The following is a 14,580-nucleotide window of genomic DNA, read 5'->3' as shown; positions in this document are numbered from 1 at the left end:
TTTCCAGGTTAGTTTAGGTCTTACTGTCCCTGCTCCCAAAGCCACAGGATTGTGCTTGTCAGAGGGAGTCACTTTGCCCTTGATGTATCCGCTGCTTCTAGTGTGTGCATCATGAAGCTTTTATTTTAGAATTGCATTTCTGTTGCTTTGAAACTGGAGAAATCTGTTAGCCTTGTTTGAAATTTTTGAGTTTTGTTTGAATGTGCTAAAAATAACTTTTATATGCACAGTCCAAAAGACACACATATGCCACATATAAAAATAAAATTTTCATAAATAAAAAAGAAAAAATATGCTTTCTTATGATTGAGAGATTAGAAAAGCAAATGATAAAATGTAGACAATATAGTTTAGTTTTCCTATCTTTTTTGAAGCACAGTCACATGAAGACTGTGTGGTCTTATATAGAGTTAGAAAAGGTGCCAGACTTGATGGAGATCTTTATCCTGTAGTGCAAAGATCAAGAGGCAAGAAAAGCCAAGGGAACTGCCTTCTAGGCAAGATGTTACTAGATAAAATGTGACCTCAGCTAGGTTTCCCCTGAGGCTTTCCAGGATTCTAATCTTCTTTAAAACCTCAAATCTTATCTCTGGACCAGCTTGCTGTATTAGGTGGATTTTAGCTTCGCTTTTCCATTCAGCGGAGACTTTGGATCTCTGATTCTCAGGGCAGTCTTTTCCTTCTGTTTCTTCGGAGCTTTAGTTACCACGCTCCATGTTCCATGTCTCCTTGCAGTCTGTCAGAATGATGGCATTGTTATAGTATGCAAAGGAACACTGTGTAGAAGGCTAAATACTGAGACAAATGCTGATGAGCAAGTTCCAGAGAGAAGGCAGCATTTGCATTGTGAGATGTGAAGGAATAGCACAAAATCCCGCTGTTTCTGAACACCACAGAAGTGTGAAAAGCAGAGAAGGCAGCTCCGCGTGAAGACTTGCTACTATAGGACATGACAGACATGCCTTTCATGTGGCTCTGATAGGGAGCTCCGTGTGTCACTGACAGGATTGCTGTGCAAAGTATGTAGGTTTGCGTAGAAGGTATCACGTCTTGTTCGTTGTGTGAAAGTGCAGCTCACACTTTGAACCAAACCCATACCGGGGGTAAAAATTACTTAAATAGATATTTTAAAACTATTTCAAATATGATGGTAGATCATAACTGTTTTTCGTTTCTTAATAGTTTTTTGATCTCTTGATGAAGATCATCACAAATGACTGCAGTTTTATAATACTGGAAAGGTCCTTGTCCAGAGCGTACACTAAATTGTGTGCACAGGTTTCAGAGCTCCTAAAACTGCTTCAGATACGCTGCGGGGGATGAGATCATCGTGGTTACGGTGATGAATCCGAATCTGAGCTTCAGAACTTGATTCTGGCTGCTCTCCCCGCCAAGCGGAATGCCTGGTGCAGGGATGGCTGCAGTGCTCTGTCTGTGGGACAGACACGAGCCTACCTCCCACTCTCACAGAATACCTCGCCAAGCCTGGCTGCTGGGACAGAGATGCTCTGGCCGAGTGGCAGATTCTACGTCCTTGCTGTCATCAGTTCAGCCTGGGACATGCACACACTCTCCTGACAGGATTTTGATTTGGCTGGTCACCTCTCTGTGTGTTGGCATTGCTGGCGTCCTACTGAGGACTTGCCTGACATTTTAAAATAGAAAGCTGTCCCTAGGGAGTTTGTTTTTAGGCCAAGAAAGTGGAAAAGTAGAAAAAGGCAAAGATAGTAACTGTTGGACAGTTAGAAGTAAAGCATTCCTGACAACTACTTCTTACTCTTAAAGGCCCCTCTGTGCTTTAATTGCCTAAACAAACAGCTTCCCACAACAGAGGCTTTCGTTTTATTTTATTTTTTTATGAAATTCCCAAGAGTGCCTAGAGTGTTTATGCCCTGGAGAGAGGAGCAGGAAACTGGCTACAGCCAGTTCTCCCAACCCTCTGCCCTCCCACTTTTTAAATGGGCTTTCAGACTTTTCCACAAAGCAAATGAAACTGTACTATCTGTACAGCTTAGCAATAGGTTCTCCCTTCCCCTCGGTATGTTCTTCCCTCTACCATGTTGAATTGTGAGCTTTGTCATTTCCTCCACAGAGCCATAAAATTGACCCATTTGTTCTCAGAGAAGCAACAGAGAATACTTGGGTGGTTTCTCAACCTTGTATTCTTTGGCCACACAAGCTTTATAGATGGGTTTCAGGGGTACCCAGCAGCAGGAAGCCAAAGTAGAAGCAGCTCCTATCATACATGGAAGCTGGGGGGAGGGGTGCACACATGCCAAGGAATGGCACCTGAGAGACAGGTGCAGTGCCTCGTTCCATTTTAGTTTCTTGATATATCAACAACACCGGCATCTTCGCCAACTTCTATTTTCTCTCTTTCCTTTCATAGTTCTGAAATAGCTAGAGCCCACTATTGATGGCCATGGTAGAAGTACACAGGCCATGACAGGCTTGCAGGAAGCTCTGCGCCTCGTCTGTGTGCGAGCAGAGCCCATCTCCATCCTACCTCCTCTGATAGTCCCACGAATCAGAAATTCATCATGTGATCTTGAATATATTTCTCTTCAATACCACGCTTACATGTCCCTGCCTTGGGGTACAGCAGAAACCTCATTAATGGGAGACTTATGGTGGGCTGGTCATGTGACTGATGTTTTAGGTTAAAAATGTGGACTCTGGCTTCCTCAACATGCTAGGTTTGACCACCCAGCCAAACATGCCAATTAGATAGCCAAATGAGATGCAGAAAGGGTTTATTGAGCATAGCCGTTTTGGATGTATAGCATATAAAGGAGCCATTGACACCCAAGTTGTTCCTGGGCATTTGTTCTTTGAATGCAGTTCTCTACAAGAGTGCTACACGTCGTGACGTTCTACACCCCTGGTACCTCTGCTAAGACCCTAGTCAACTAGAGCTCCCCAGAGTGAGCCAGAGTAACTGTATCTGAGTGGACTGGAGGGAGCACCTGTCAGGAATCCCTCATGCTGGTACCTCTAGGGGGCGTTGCTATAACCATCAGACTTTCAGACTCCACCATTCCAGTTATCACAGACAAACACACTAAAGCGTAAGCTGACATTTGAGAGCACGTTGATTCAGGATGTAAGCTTAGATAATTGTCATGTTTTGTTTTTCTATTTTCAAAGGGCTAGTCAGCTAAAATTTTCTCTAGTGAGCCTCAAGACAGCACAAACTTAGCATTTCCATGGTTGTATAACTTACAGTATAGCTCTCCGAGACACACTTGTTTCTGTGTGTATTGTTAGATCCCCTGGTAATTTCCAACACAGAAATTATGCAGATCATGCTTTGGTGTCATATCAGCAGATCCCTAAATAATTCAGAAGAGCTGCCGATCTGCTCAGTGGAGCCCCCAAAGATAAGGAACCCAGCTTTCTGTCAAATAACTTGCAAATTTAGATTGTTGAAAAGGAGCTCAAACAGCCCCCCCCCCCAAAAGTCTCCTAAGTGACTAAGAAAGGAAGGGCAAGAGCAGAGGTCCATGTGCCGGGGAAACAGATGAGTCAAGGAACTCCTCATCAGGGCCTGGGCTTCTGCAGGGCACCCTTGCCACCTTTAGCTCTTGATAAACAGCCTTCCTCCAAAAAACTAAGGATTTCTTCACCAGTGTGAGGCCTCATTGATGGGCAGTTTCTGTCACCTGTGTGTGAGGTTTTGCTGTTGCCTGTGCCTTCTGCCAAAGTAAAGCAGACAAACACAAAATGAGGCACAATTGTCATACTTTTACTACACATTTGGGTGCCTGTCACTGCCCTTCAGCAAGTGTTCAGACACAAGTCTATCAGAGGTCTGAGCACAAGTAGAAACACTTTCCCCATACATGTAGGTTAATAAGCACACACACAGCAATGAACTATTCCACTTTTTCCTGTCTGTCTTGTATAAGTGGAGCCAAGGGTATCCAGGGATATTGTGGGAAGTGAGAGGGACCCACACAGAGAGAGATGGCTGTCCAAGAGTGCTTAGGCACTTCAAAGTGCTGGTCCCTGGAGACCCTGGTGGAGCTGATATTGCTGGACCTGAGACTAGAGTGTGTCTTACAAGAGTCTGAGTTCCCTGCACTGGATCAGGGCATTTCTGAGTTTGGAATTTCTTGTTTTGAGACAAGCTAGATAGTGACCTTCTAAGTCATTGAATAGTCTCAGGTGGATGCAATTGGTATGTACAGTTCTGTGTACTTTTTTAAAAAGGCTTAAACTCAGAGCATTATACCTTGCCTGGTTGTTTCAAAAAGTCATTTGGATAAATGAGGTTATTTTCAGAATGCAGGGAGCGGGACTCACCTTGGTTTTACAGTATATTTCAAAGAGACTTGTGAGGTCTCCAGCTAGATGAAGGCAACATTTCTGGAATGAGAAGAAAGAGGTATGATTCAAGCAAAATAGAAGACATGCAAACCATATTTGGCTATGTTTTAAAACAAATTTATTTTCTCTGTAGCACTCTCTACCCTCCCTTTCCCACAAATATTGAAGTAAGAATTCAGAATATCTACTGTCAAAGCCAAATTAGAAGGCCAGTGTCATGTTGAATGTTAGAAATCCAAAAACAAAACGAAGGGAAAAAAATTGAGTGTTGCGTCTGAATTAGCATTTAAAGTGGCATGTTTATATAAAGAGAGAGGAATGGTGTAATATATCTCAGAGTAGAGAGGGATTCTGGCTTGGAGAATGTCAGCTACATTTATATATTCATGGAGTAGCCAGCGTGGCATTTGGCATGCATTTGCAGCTTCTCAGGCATGAGTTTGTTCGCCCTGTAGTGATGGGAAAGGAGGCTGGGAAAACAAAACAGTGTGGGCTGGTGGTGGGTGGGGCTTACCTTTGGAAATTAAAAAAAGAGCTTCATTCTGCTCCAGGGAAGATGGTTGGGTTATCTTGGGAAGATGTAGTTTAGGATCACTAAACTTCGTATGTACTCCTAAGTATGAAGATCAGAATGGTGAGGTCGGGTGGAGGAAGCACGGAAATTCTTAAGGAGAATCGACACACCAGTTCCCGCTGTGAACTACATTTTTAGGTGAGCTTTGGGGTTTAAGTAGGTGAAGCTGGTCCTTAGGGTCCTCAGATACGTGAAGAGAAGTTACAGATGTTGTGCTTACTAGAAAAACATTTGCAAATATGAGTCCAACAGTGTCTGGGAATTGTTTTCTATAGGCAGTTCCTTTACAGCTCATAGCATGACCAAGGGGGCTGGGAGCAGACAGATCTCTCACTAAAAGTTAGCTTCTCCGGTCTGTTGATCTGTAGGAAATCACTGGATAGGGCTTTGGAGCATTGCCTGGATTTGAATTCGGTCACTGCCCATTAACCAGCTCTGGGGCCTCTGAAGGTTACTTCAGTTCTCTACATCTTAGTCTCTCAACAGTTCGATGGGATACCACTTCATCCTGGAATTGTTCAGAGGGTGAAATCAATGTTTGTGAAATGTTTGTGGTTATGCCTGACATATCTATGTACTGTGTATTTGTTAAGTATTGGGAAATATAGCAAGCCCAGTCTCATTTATTTTATTTGTAGCTGTTGAGTTAGCCAAAAATCTACCAAGTAGGCAGCAGAAGTAACCCTTTCCTCCTCCTCCTCCTCCTCCTTCTCTAGCTCCTCTCCCCCTCTTCCTCTAGCTCTTCTCCCCTCCTTCTCTAGCTCCTCTCCTCCCCTTCTCTAGATCCTCTCCCCCCCTTCTCTAGCTCCTCTCCCCCCTCCTCTAGCTCCTCCTCCTCTTCTAAAACATTTTTAAAGACTTATTTTTATGTATATGAATATTTTGCATGTATATCTGTGTATACACCATGTACATGTGTGGTGCCCATGGAGGACAGAAGAAGATTATCAGGTGGTTGTGAACTTCTGTGTTAGTGCTGAGAACTGTCCAAAAACATAAGTGCTTTTAACCAACTCTCCAGCCCCAAGGAAGCACTTCTAAAGCCCCATCTTTTTAGTAAGCATTTTCTAGGAGGCTGTTTGCTTAGATTTTTCTGAGAGGGGGCAGATGGCCTTGTGGCATTGGGTAGGACTTATACTGTACTTGCAGTGGTCAACTCTGATAACCATTAAGTTTCTGCCTATAAAACAGAGTCAGACACACTGTCATTATATCACCAGAACATGGGAGTTCCAGGTTCCAGTGCTTAGTGGCTCTTTTCCTGGAATAATTAGTTCTTCACAAGACTTGGTAAGGTCATTTCTTGGAACTGTGGTTTGAGACAGGTAAGTGCTGAGGGAAATGGAAACATTTAGTCATAGGATTCAAAGCTCAGAAAATCCTTAAGAGAAACTTTATTTAAACTTGCTCCATTTGATCCATGATGAGCTAGCAACTTAGAAGGTTAGGGGCCTGTTGGGCTCAACTGGTAAAATTAATTGGGAAACTGGAGCAGAGGTTAGGGTCCCCGACTACCAAGGACTGAAGTGGAATCTTTTGATCTTGAGGCCAACATGCTTGAGTGTTAGTCAGACCATGGGCATTTATTTTTTCTGTAGCTATAAAGCCTAACATCATCGACCTCCATATTGTGGACAAACCATGAGTAAGTGTCACAGCATACCCCCTTCACCAATTTGTCACAGCTTCTTGTAACATTCTGGAGTGTCAGGCAAGTTCTTAAAAGTTTCCACTTACTACTGCAGCTGAGGGAAAGCACACTAGTCAAAACTCCCAGCACCACCAGGAACAAAGCGTACCCCACAATGATAAAGAGATCAATGATAGCTGCCTGAGTCAGGGGGCTACAGTGCCCAGCTGTGGTGACTGGCAACTCCTGTATATATTCATCATCCAACTAGACATGTGAGCAGTCCTCTGAGTTCACTATTGTTCTCTCTCTACCCCATTGTGTAGGAGCAAATTAGGCTCTTTGATGCACAGAGGAGCCAGGGAGAAGCCGCTTGCCTCAGTCTGTGGATGTCTCTTGAGGAGGCTTCAAATCCTTGTTCCTTACTCTGTGATGGCCTGGGAAAATCAAGTACTTTGGGGGGTCTCTTTCTCTCCCCTTCTACAGTCTCCTCTGGGACTTGGCTGGGATTTTTTTTTTTTTCATAAGACTATATCTGCTTTGTCTTTTAGCCTTTTGTTATATAAGGTCACTTCTGGGTGGAACTGAGGGAACATAAGACGAGCCCATGCAGCTGTTAGGTGCTCCACACTCCTGCTTTGAGGCCCTCCAAGCCGTGATTCCCCTCCTACAACATCTTCCCAGACATTTTTTTTCTATCATTAGGAAATTCTGCACAGATATTACAGTTGGCATAAATAAGAGGAAAAGGTTTGATGGACTTTATAAACTTGATTGTCATATAGGTGTGTGTGTGTGTGTATGTGTGTGTGTGTGTGTGTATGTGAGAGAGAGAGAGAGAGAGAGAGAGGAGAGAATGTGTATATGAGGTCAGAGATAAATGGAGAGCTTTTGCCTATCTTTTTGTTATTTTTTGAGACAAGATTCGTTGAAGATGCAGCTCGTAGAGTTCTCTGGGCTGGCAAGGCCCTTGGGTCTCCTAACCAGTGCTGGCATTACAGGCACCCAGTGCTGCTTCGAGTTTTCATGTGGGTGCTGGTGGCTGCACTCAAGATTCTATGCTTACAGAGCAAGCTCTGTACCTGCTGAGCTGGATGGAAATTCTAGCAATATATTTAAATGTGTGTATAGAATTTAGGGAAATGTTTTTGAAATGAAATTATAATATAATCTCTTGTAAGTATTTGAGTATCTTTTAGTTGCTTTCATGAAAATGTTCTTGCTTTATTAAAACACGTACACAAAAGCACACACACATACACCCACACACACTAAAGCACACACAGAGAGAGAGAGAGAGACACAGAGAGAGAGACAGAGAAGGGAAGAGATAGAGACAGAGACAGACAGAGAGACAGACAAAGTCACAGACAGAAAGAGATGGGGGGTACCAAACCAGACCAAACCTGTTATGTTGAGCTCTGGGGACTGCTCAGTTGGTAGACCACCTGGCTGACAGCATTGTCTCTGTCCAGTCTCCAGCACTGTATAATTTCAGCCATTAGGAAGGTGGAGGCAAGACGGTCTGAAGTCCAAGGTCATCCTCAGGTGAGTTCAAGGACAGCCAGGGCTGTGTAAACCCTATCTAAGAAAAGACAAAGGAAAAAAATATAGGATGTTCTTTGTATATTACACAGGAAACCTGGTTTTTAACTCAATGTGTCATAGCGCTCCACAGCATTAACCTTGCTGAGGCACCCAGTGCTGAGGCCCCGCTGCCTTAAACACGGATTTCTCATGGTGCTAGCCTATCACGTAGTGGTGGTGGATAAGTTTGCAATGTGACAACTCAGCATAGAGGCAGGGTTAGCACTCGGCCCTGTGTGACTTCTACATTAGTAGCTGCTGTGAAATAAGTGATGTGTGTATTTTCAGGGAATGCTCACCTACCCTCTGGTAGGCACGGGATGGCAGGAGGGGGAGTGTGGGTGGGAGAAAGGGAGTTGTGTGTTTCCTCGCTGAAGCAACAAGTGCTCACACTGATTTACAGCATCATGTGAGTGTGTTCACCAGGGGCTTATAGTTCAGAGTACAAGGCACGGTCTTTAAGATCTTAGCAAATCAGGATTCAGCCATGTGAAAGAATAAGCAAAGGTGTTTATGTTATTTTATTTGATTTCTGTGTCCAGGGTAAATCAGTTTAAATGTTAATACTGTGGGCTGCAGAGCACTGGAGGAGCTGAAGGTGTTTGAAAAACCATGCTTGACGTCACGTCCTGAGATGAATTAATAGGTTGCTAGGCAGGTTCTGTGTACTAGGGAACAATGCTGGCATCCTAAGGTATTATTTGTATGTTAATGTAGTTGATTCTGGTGGAATCATGGACAGATGTTGTCATAAACTTTGGGAAAAGCTCATAACTTAATTATTATCCTTGAGAATTCCGGCTCCTTATTTTTACACCAGGTCTGTTTCCATTGTTTCCATTATCTCCTTCTGCTGTTCTTTCCCTGTATTTTGCTTTGGCGGTTACGTTTTACATCGGGGAGGATATAAGAGCAATGGGCGCAGTTGTCCTCGAAAATGTATTTCTTTATTCGCTTTACATCCCACATCCCAACACAAACCCTTCCTCTCCTCTCTCCTCTCACTCCCACCTTTCCACATCCCCCCTCCCCACTGTCCGCTGCTCTCTCCATGACAGGGTCTCTATGTAACTGTTCTCAGTGTCCTGGACTCGCTCTGTAGATGAGGCTAGCCTTGCACCAAGAGATCTCCCTGCCTCTGCCTCCCTGGGCTGGGATTAAAGGTGTGCGCCACTAGATCAGCTCATCTTTGCAGGTTTGTCAGAGGAGCATCAGAGCAAATATCTGTCCTCGGCTCTGCAAGATTCAAAGTACAGAAAGGAAGGGTACAGGAGTGTGGACCTCTCATCGTCCCTGACAGGTTCCTTCTGTCCTCTGCTCTGCTTGGATCACATGTACCCCAGCCCCCAGAGAGTAGGTTCACCTTAAATATGTTAAGTGGAATGATGCTGTAACCTCCCTCCTTCATCCCCCCTTTTTGGTCTGAATGGTTTTACGGAATTCGACTATTCTGTCGTACATCCACGTCTTAGCAGGTGTCACATGTCACTGCTAACTCTATATTGCCAGGTAAGACGCTGTTGCATGGCGGTGTCACTGATTATCCACGCACTTCCTGATGACACTTGGGAATCTGATGATTTTTGGCCTTTATTACAGCAAACCTAAAATATTCAGCAATCTGAAACATTTCAAGGTGCAAAGAGTTTCGGTATGTGATGTACAATCTGTAAATGTAGTCTCCCAGCCTGGAGGTTTTTATTCCCCTTATAATCAGAAGGATAAACGTTTGAGTTCTGATGGCCCGTTAATTTGTTTTTCAGTGCTTTGGTTGAGTCTAAGCAGTCTTCATAATCCAAGATAAGACAAATCTTCCTTCCTCTCTGTTTTCCAGAACTTTTGGATGTTTAGATCTGTGTTAATTTTGAGTTGATCTTTACACATCATGTGAGATGTGAATGAAATTTCCTGTTTTTCTGTATAAACATCCAACACCTCTAATACTGTGTGTTGAGCACACCATCCTTTGTCCATTGACAGTCTGTATTTTTGTGAAAGCGCCATTGTCCCTGCAATGGACATTGACCGTGTTGACAGGCTTTCTGCTTTGTTTCATTGATCTGTCTTCATGCCTGTGCCAAGTTGCCTTGTGCATGGCTTGATAGGGAAGCTTTTGATAATGTTGCTGATCCTTCAACATTATGCATTTCCAAATTGCTTTTAGTTGCTCGAGGTTCTTAAACCATTTTTCCACTTCTACAAGAATACCCGAGAGTTTTGTTATTTTCTTCCTGAAATTTCATGGAGACTATAGGTAGACTTGAAGAGCTGGGGCGGGTCTATAATAAGTAAATCTAGTTCTGGATATGTATTAGAGAGAATGGCACGTTATTGTGGAGAGATGGGGGTGGAACTGCCTTCTCATGGTATGGATGAAAACAGTGATGCAGGATCTAGGGCCTTAGCTAGGGAGTCTGTGACAAACATGAGCACGTACTCATCAGAAAACAACTTTCAGAGACGTCCCAGAGAACAGTTGGGAGACAGTTTGTGTAACAGCTCAAGCAATGATTACAATCTACAATCCACTAGCCTGGGAGAGGCCCAGGAATGGTGTGCTGCAGAACACACTGGAGATACTTCTAGACATACATTTAGTCATCATAAGCACTGGAGGTGGACAGGGAGTTTCCTTTCTAGTAAAGAGGAGCCAAGAATAAAGTTGGATATCCTACATTGTACATGGAAACCACTATCCCTAATCCCCAACAGTTATCTGCCCAACGTGTTGGAAAAAGAGGCACCGAGAAGGATGGACAAAAGCTGAAGTGAAATGGTATTGAGAGATGAAGGCTGCTCTGACGTTTCATGGGACGGTGCCTCTGGGAGAATGGCTCCTGAATACTCATGAGGAACTTACCCTGGGTGATCAAGTGTTAGCCTGAGGATCTCCATTAAGAATTTTTTTATTTTCAGAAAATTCTCCCAAATGTTGCCAAACAAAGGTAATTGAACATGAGGGCACCTTGAATAAATGATAGAAATTTGGAACCTTTGAGTTAGTTCCTTTCAGAAAACAGTTCTACATGGACATGGTAGTATCCACTGAGGATTTCATTGATTGGTCAGCTTTTGATTACAACTAATAGAAAACATAACCCAGAGTGTTCTAATAACATAAAGAAAGCTGACTGGCTCAGATGACTAACCCCAGGTTTCACACCCACTAGAGGCAGGGGTCAGTATTGGTTGTAGATACCTGTGTTCTACCCCAGCAGTCCAACTGTTCCCAGGATACTTCTTTCCTTGTTCATTTCCACTTTGGGGATAACTCTAACTCACTTGTCATGATACTTCCTCTTTGATTATTCCACATTAAATCCTAAAGAGAGCCATGAATATGTCAGAATCTTGCCATTAGGCTAGTATGAGTAGAAATAGTTTCTCATTTACATTCTTTGGTGTCATGTTAAGTTGATAGAACTTGGGAGCATCTATCTGATGAGAACAAAGATATTAAAATTATGTTTACTGAGCTAAAGGGATATCTCAAATCTGTAAAGTGCTGATTACCCAAGCAAGGGGGCCTGAGTTCAAATGCCTAGCATCCATGTAGAAGGCCAAGTGTTCATAATCCGAGTGGTGGAGAGGAAGACAAGAGAATCCCTCAGGTGGCAACCAGTCTAGCCAATCAGTGAACAGAAGATTGAGTGAGAGAGCGTCTCTCAAAAATACAGAAGACACCCAACATTGCCTCTGGTCTCCACATACATGCATGTACATGTTGGTACCTGACGTGTGTGTGTGTGTGTGTGTGTGTGTGTGTGTGTGTGTGTGTGTGTGTGTACATGATTGCACCCTACATATATGTGTGTGTGTGTGTGTGTGTGTGTGTGTGTGTGTATTTGTACCCTCCCATCCACATGAGCATACCAGGAAAGCCAATGCCTCTAGAATGCAGTTTAGGTCTTACCTTGAATTGTTAAGTGGTTACATTCACTTCTTATTCTTTAAATTTTGAAAAATTGTGACTACTGGAAGATTTGTCACTATGTCATATGACTTGGAATTGTTTCCGATAGAGCTGTGGCTCAGAAATGATCTAGGAGTTCCTGGAAATGGAGTATAGGGGAACTGTGGAACATGCATAGAGGAGACACGGGAAAGGGTAGACATTGGCAAGCCACCAAGAATGAATACAGTGAGATGAGCGTGAGCCGACAGTATACCAAACACAAATGCCCTGGAATACTTCTACTAATATAGGCTGGTAGCCATAACTATGCTCATCCTAACCAGTGACGCCCCCCAACCCAAACCCTGTCTCCATTTGTCACTCATGTGACACATGTCAGGTTGTGCTGTGTGCCTCTGTTTCTCACTTTAAACCCAGGAAAGTGTGTTCGCATACACTACTATCCACCTCTGCAAGAAAGCTAGGCATTTTCTCTCCTGTTCAATGTTTCTCACCTTACCAGGTTTCCCACTTAACAGCTCTTTTGAATGAGTATATAATGTTAAGCTGATAGACGTTTGGCAGTTTCATTTCTCTGTTGATGGACATTTATATTATATTCAGTATTGCCTTTGCCAGCCCTAGTGCACAACAATACTTCAGTGACCATGTGTACTTTACACGCTTACATACTGTGACCATCTGTGTACTTAACATGCTTACATACTGTGACCATCTGTGTACTCAACACGCTTGCATACTGTGACCATCTGTGTACTCAACACACTTACATACTGTGACCATCTGTGTACTTAACATGCTTACATACTGTGACCATCTGTGTACTTAACACACTTACATACTGTGACCATCTGTGTACTTAACACGCTTACATACTGTGACCATCTGTGTACTCAACACGCTTATATACTGTGACCATCTGTGTACTCAACACACTTACATACTGTGACCATCTGTGTACTTAACACGCTTACATACTGTGACCATCTGTGTACTTAACACAGTTACATACTGTGACCATCTGTATACTCAACACACTTACATACTGTGACCATCTGTGTACTTAACACGATTACATACTGTGACCATCTGTGTACTTAACACACTTACATACTGTGACCATCTGTGTACTTAACACACTTACATACTGGTCCTTCTTTCCCCATAGGGTAGATTCCCAGAAGTGGAATTGCTTGGTCAAACGGTATGTGTGTTTTTTCATTTTAGTAGATATTGCTAGGTTACTCAGAGGAATAGCAAGCCATCTCCCATTTTCTGCCTTCTTGCCAACACTGGCTTCCCTCCTAAATTCTGCCAGCCTCCCTGTCTCTGATGATTAAATTTTCTTTTTCTCCTCTGCCACTAATGCTGAGTCTGCTCTTGTGTTCGATGTCTGAGTTTCTTTTGTCTTCATTTCCATATCCCATCTTACCATCTTTAGATTCTAGACGCTCAGTTCATAAGTGTTAATGTTTGTTCCATGTGTGAAAATCTCTCTGTGATGCCCCGTGTATAATATCTTTTGTCAAATGAAATTGTTAATTATTTAATCAAATATCTCTTTCCCCTTTTGACTTCTGAGATTTCTGTTGTGCTCAGCCTGGTATTTACTTCAAGATCATGAGAAATTGTCTTAAATATTCTTACCTCATTAAGTTCAAATCTTACTCTAATTTTCATTGTTGCATGTGGTATGAGATCTGTTGTTTTTGTTTCTCGTGACCCATACCCTAAGTTCTAGTTGACTTTTCATGGGACTGGCATGTTTCACTTGTCACAGGAAGGGATGACATGTGTGTTTGGACCTACCTCTGGTCTGCCTTTTCTGATTCCTCTCTGTTTGTACCAACACCACTGTGTTCTGTGGATAGCAAAGGACTGGTAATGTATGGTAAGTTCTCTCCAACTACCCTCATATTCATATGTGTCACAGTCTTTGAATTTTCTATTCTGATTAAGTTAAAATTTAAAATTGTGGAGAAATTTTTATCATAAATGTTTGGGTTTTTATTTCTTTTCTTTATTTTTAATTTTAATTTATTTTTTACCTACTTACTTTGTTGAGACTCACTCTTTAGTTCTGACTAACCTGGAACTCACTGTGCAGACCAGATGTCTTTGAATGCACAGATATGCAAGAGTGCTAGGATTAAAGGTGTGTGTCATTTTGCCCAGCTCACAAGTGTTCTGAAAGATTAAAACACAGCAGATACCATCAAAACATAGTATGTCTGGGTATAAGGGGTTATTTTACTTGATGCTAATAATTGGAATAATATATTCCAATAAACTGCAAGTTATCTCTTACATCCTTTTTGATTCTTTAAAAGAGATCTTCTTTTTTCCATAATAGCCTCTCAATCCCTCCAAGTTGCAAAAAATAGGGAAATAGGACATGTTAATCCATCAGAGAATTAGATAGTTGCAGTAAATTTCTCGTCTTTAAAGCTTTTAGTGCCTGTGGCTTACAAATGACTGGTATTTCTCTTCCCATACACACACCATAAGGACCCCTGTACCTTACAAATGACATTTCTCTTCCCA

General features: G+C 42.6%; 1 protein-coding gene across 1 annotated transcript in view; it reads left to right on the top strand.

Annotated features, from left to right (window-relative positions):
- MAST4 (microtubule associated serine/threonine kinase family member 4) overlaps positions 1 to 14,580 on the top strand; it is a gene marked incomplete at its 5' end in the record, with an annotated part of 555,822 nt that overhangs the window by 295,129 nt on the left and 246,113 nt on the right. The window contains one exon of the mRNA XM_080933665.1: positions 13,205 to 13,240. Within this exon, the coding sequence (XP_080789791.1) occupies positions 13,205 to 13,240 (36 nt within the window). The remainder of the gene's footprint in view (positions 1 to 13,204; positions 13,241 to 14,580) is intronic.

The sequence above is a fragment of the Micromys minutus genome, assembly GCF_963924665.1.
Source record: "Micromys minutus genome assembly, chromosome: 20".
NCBI lineage: Eukaryota > Metazoa > Chordata > Mammalia > Rodentia > Muridae > Micromys > Micromys minutus.
The sequence above is the reverse complement of the archived record's forward strand: the minus strand, read 5'-3'. Positions and strand labels throughout refer to the sequence as shown.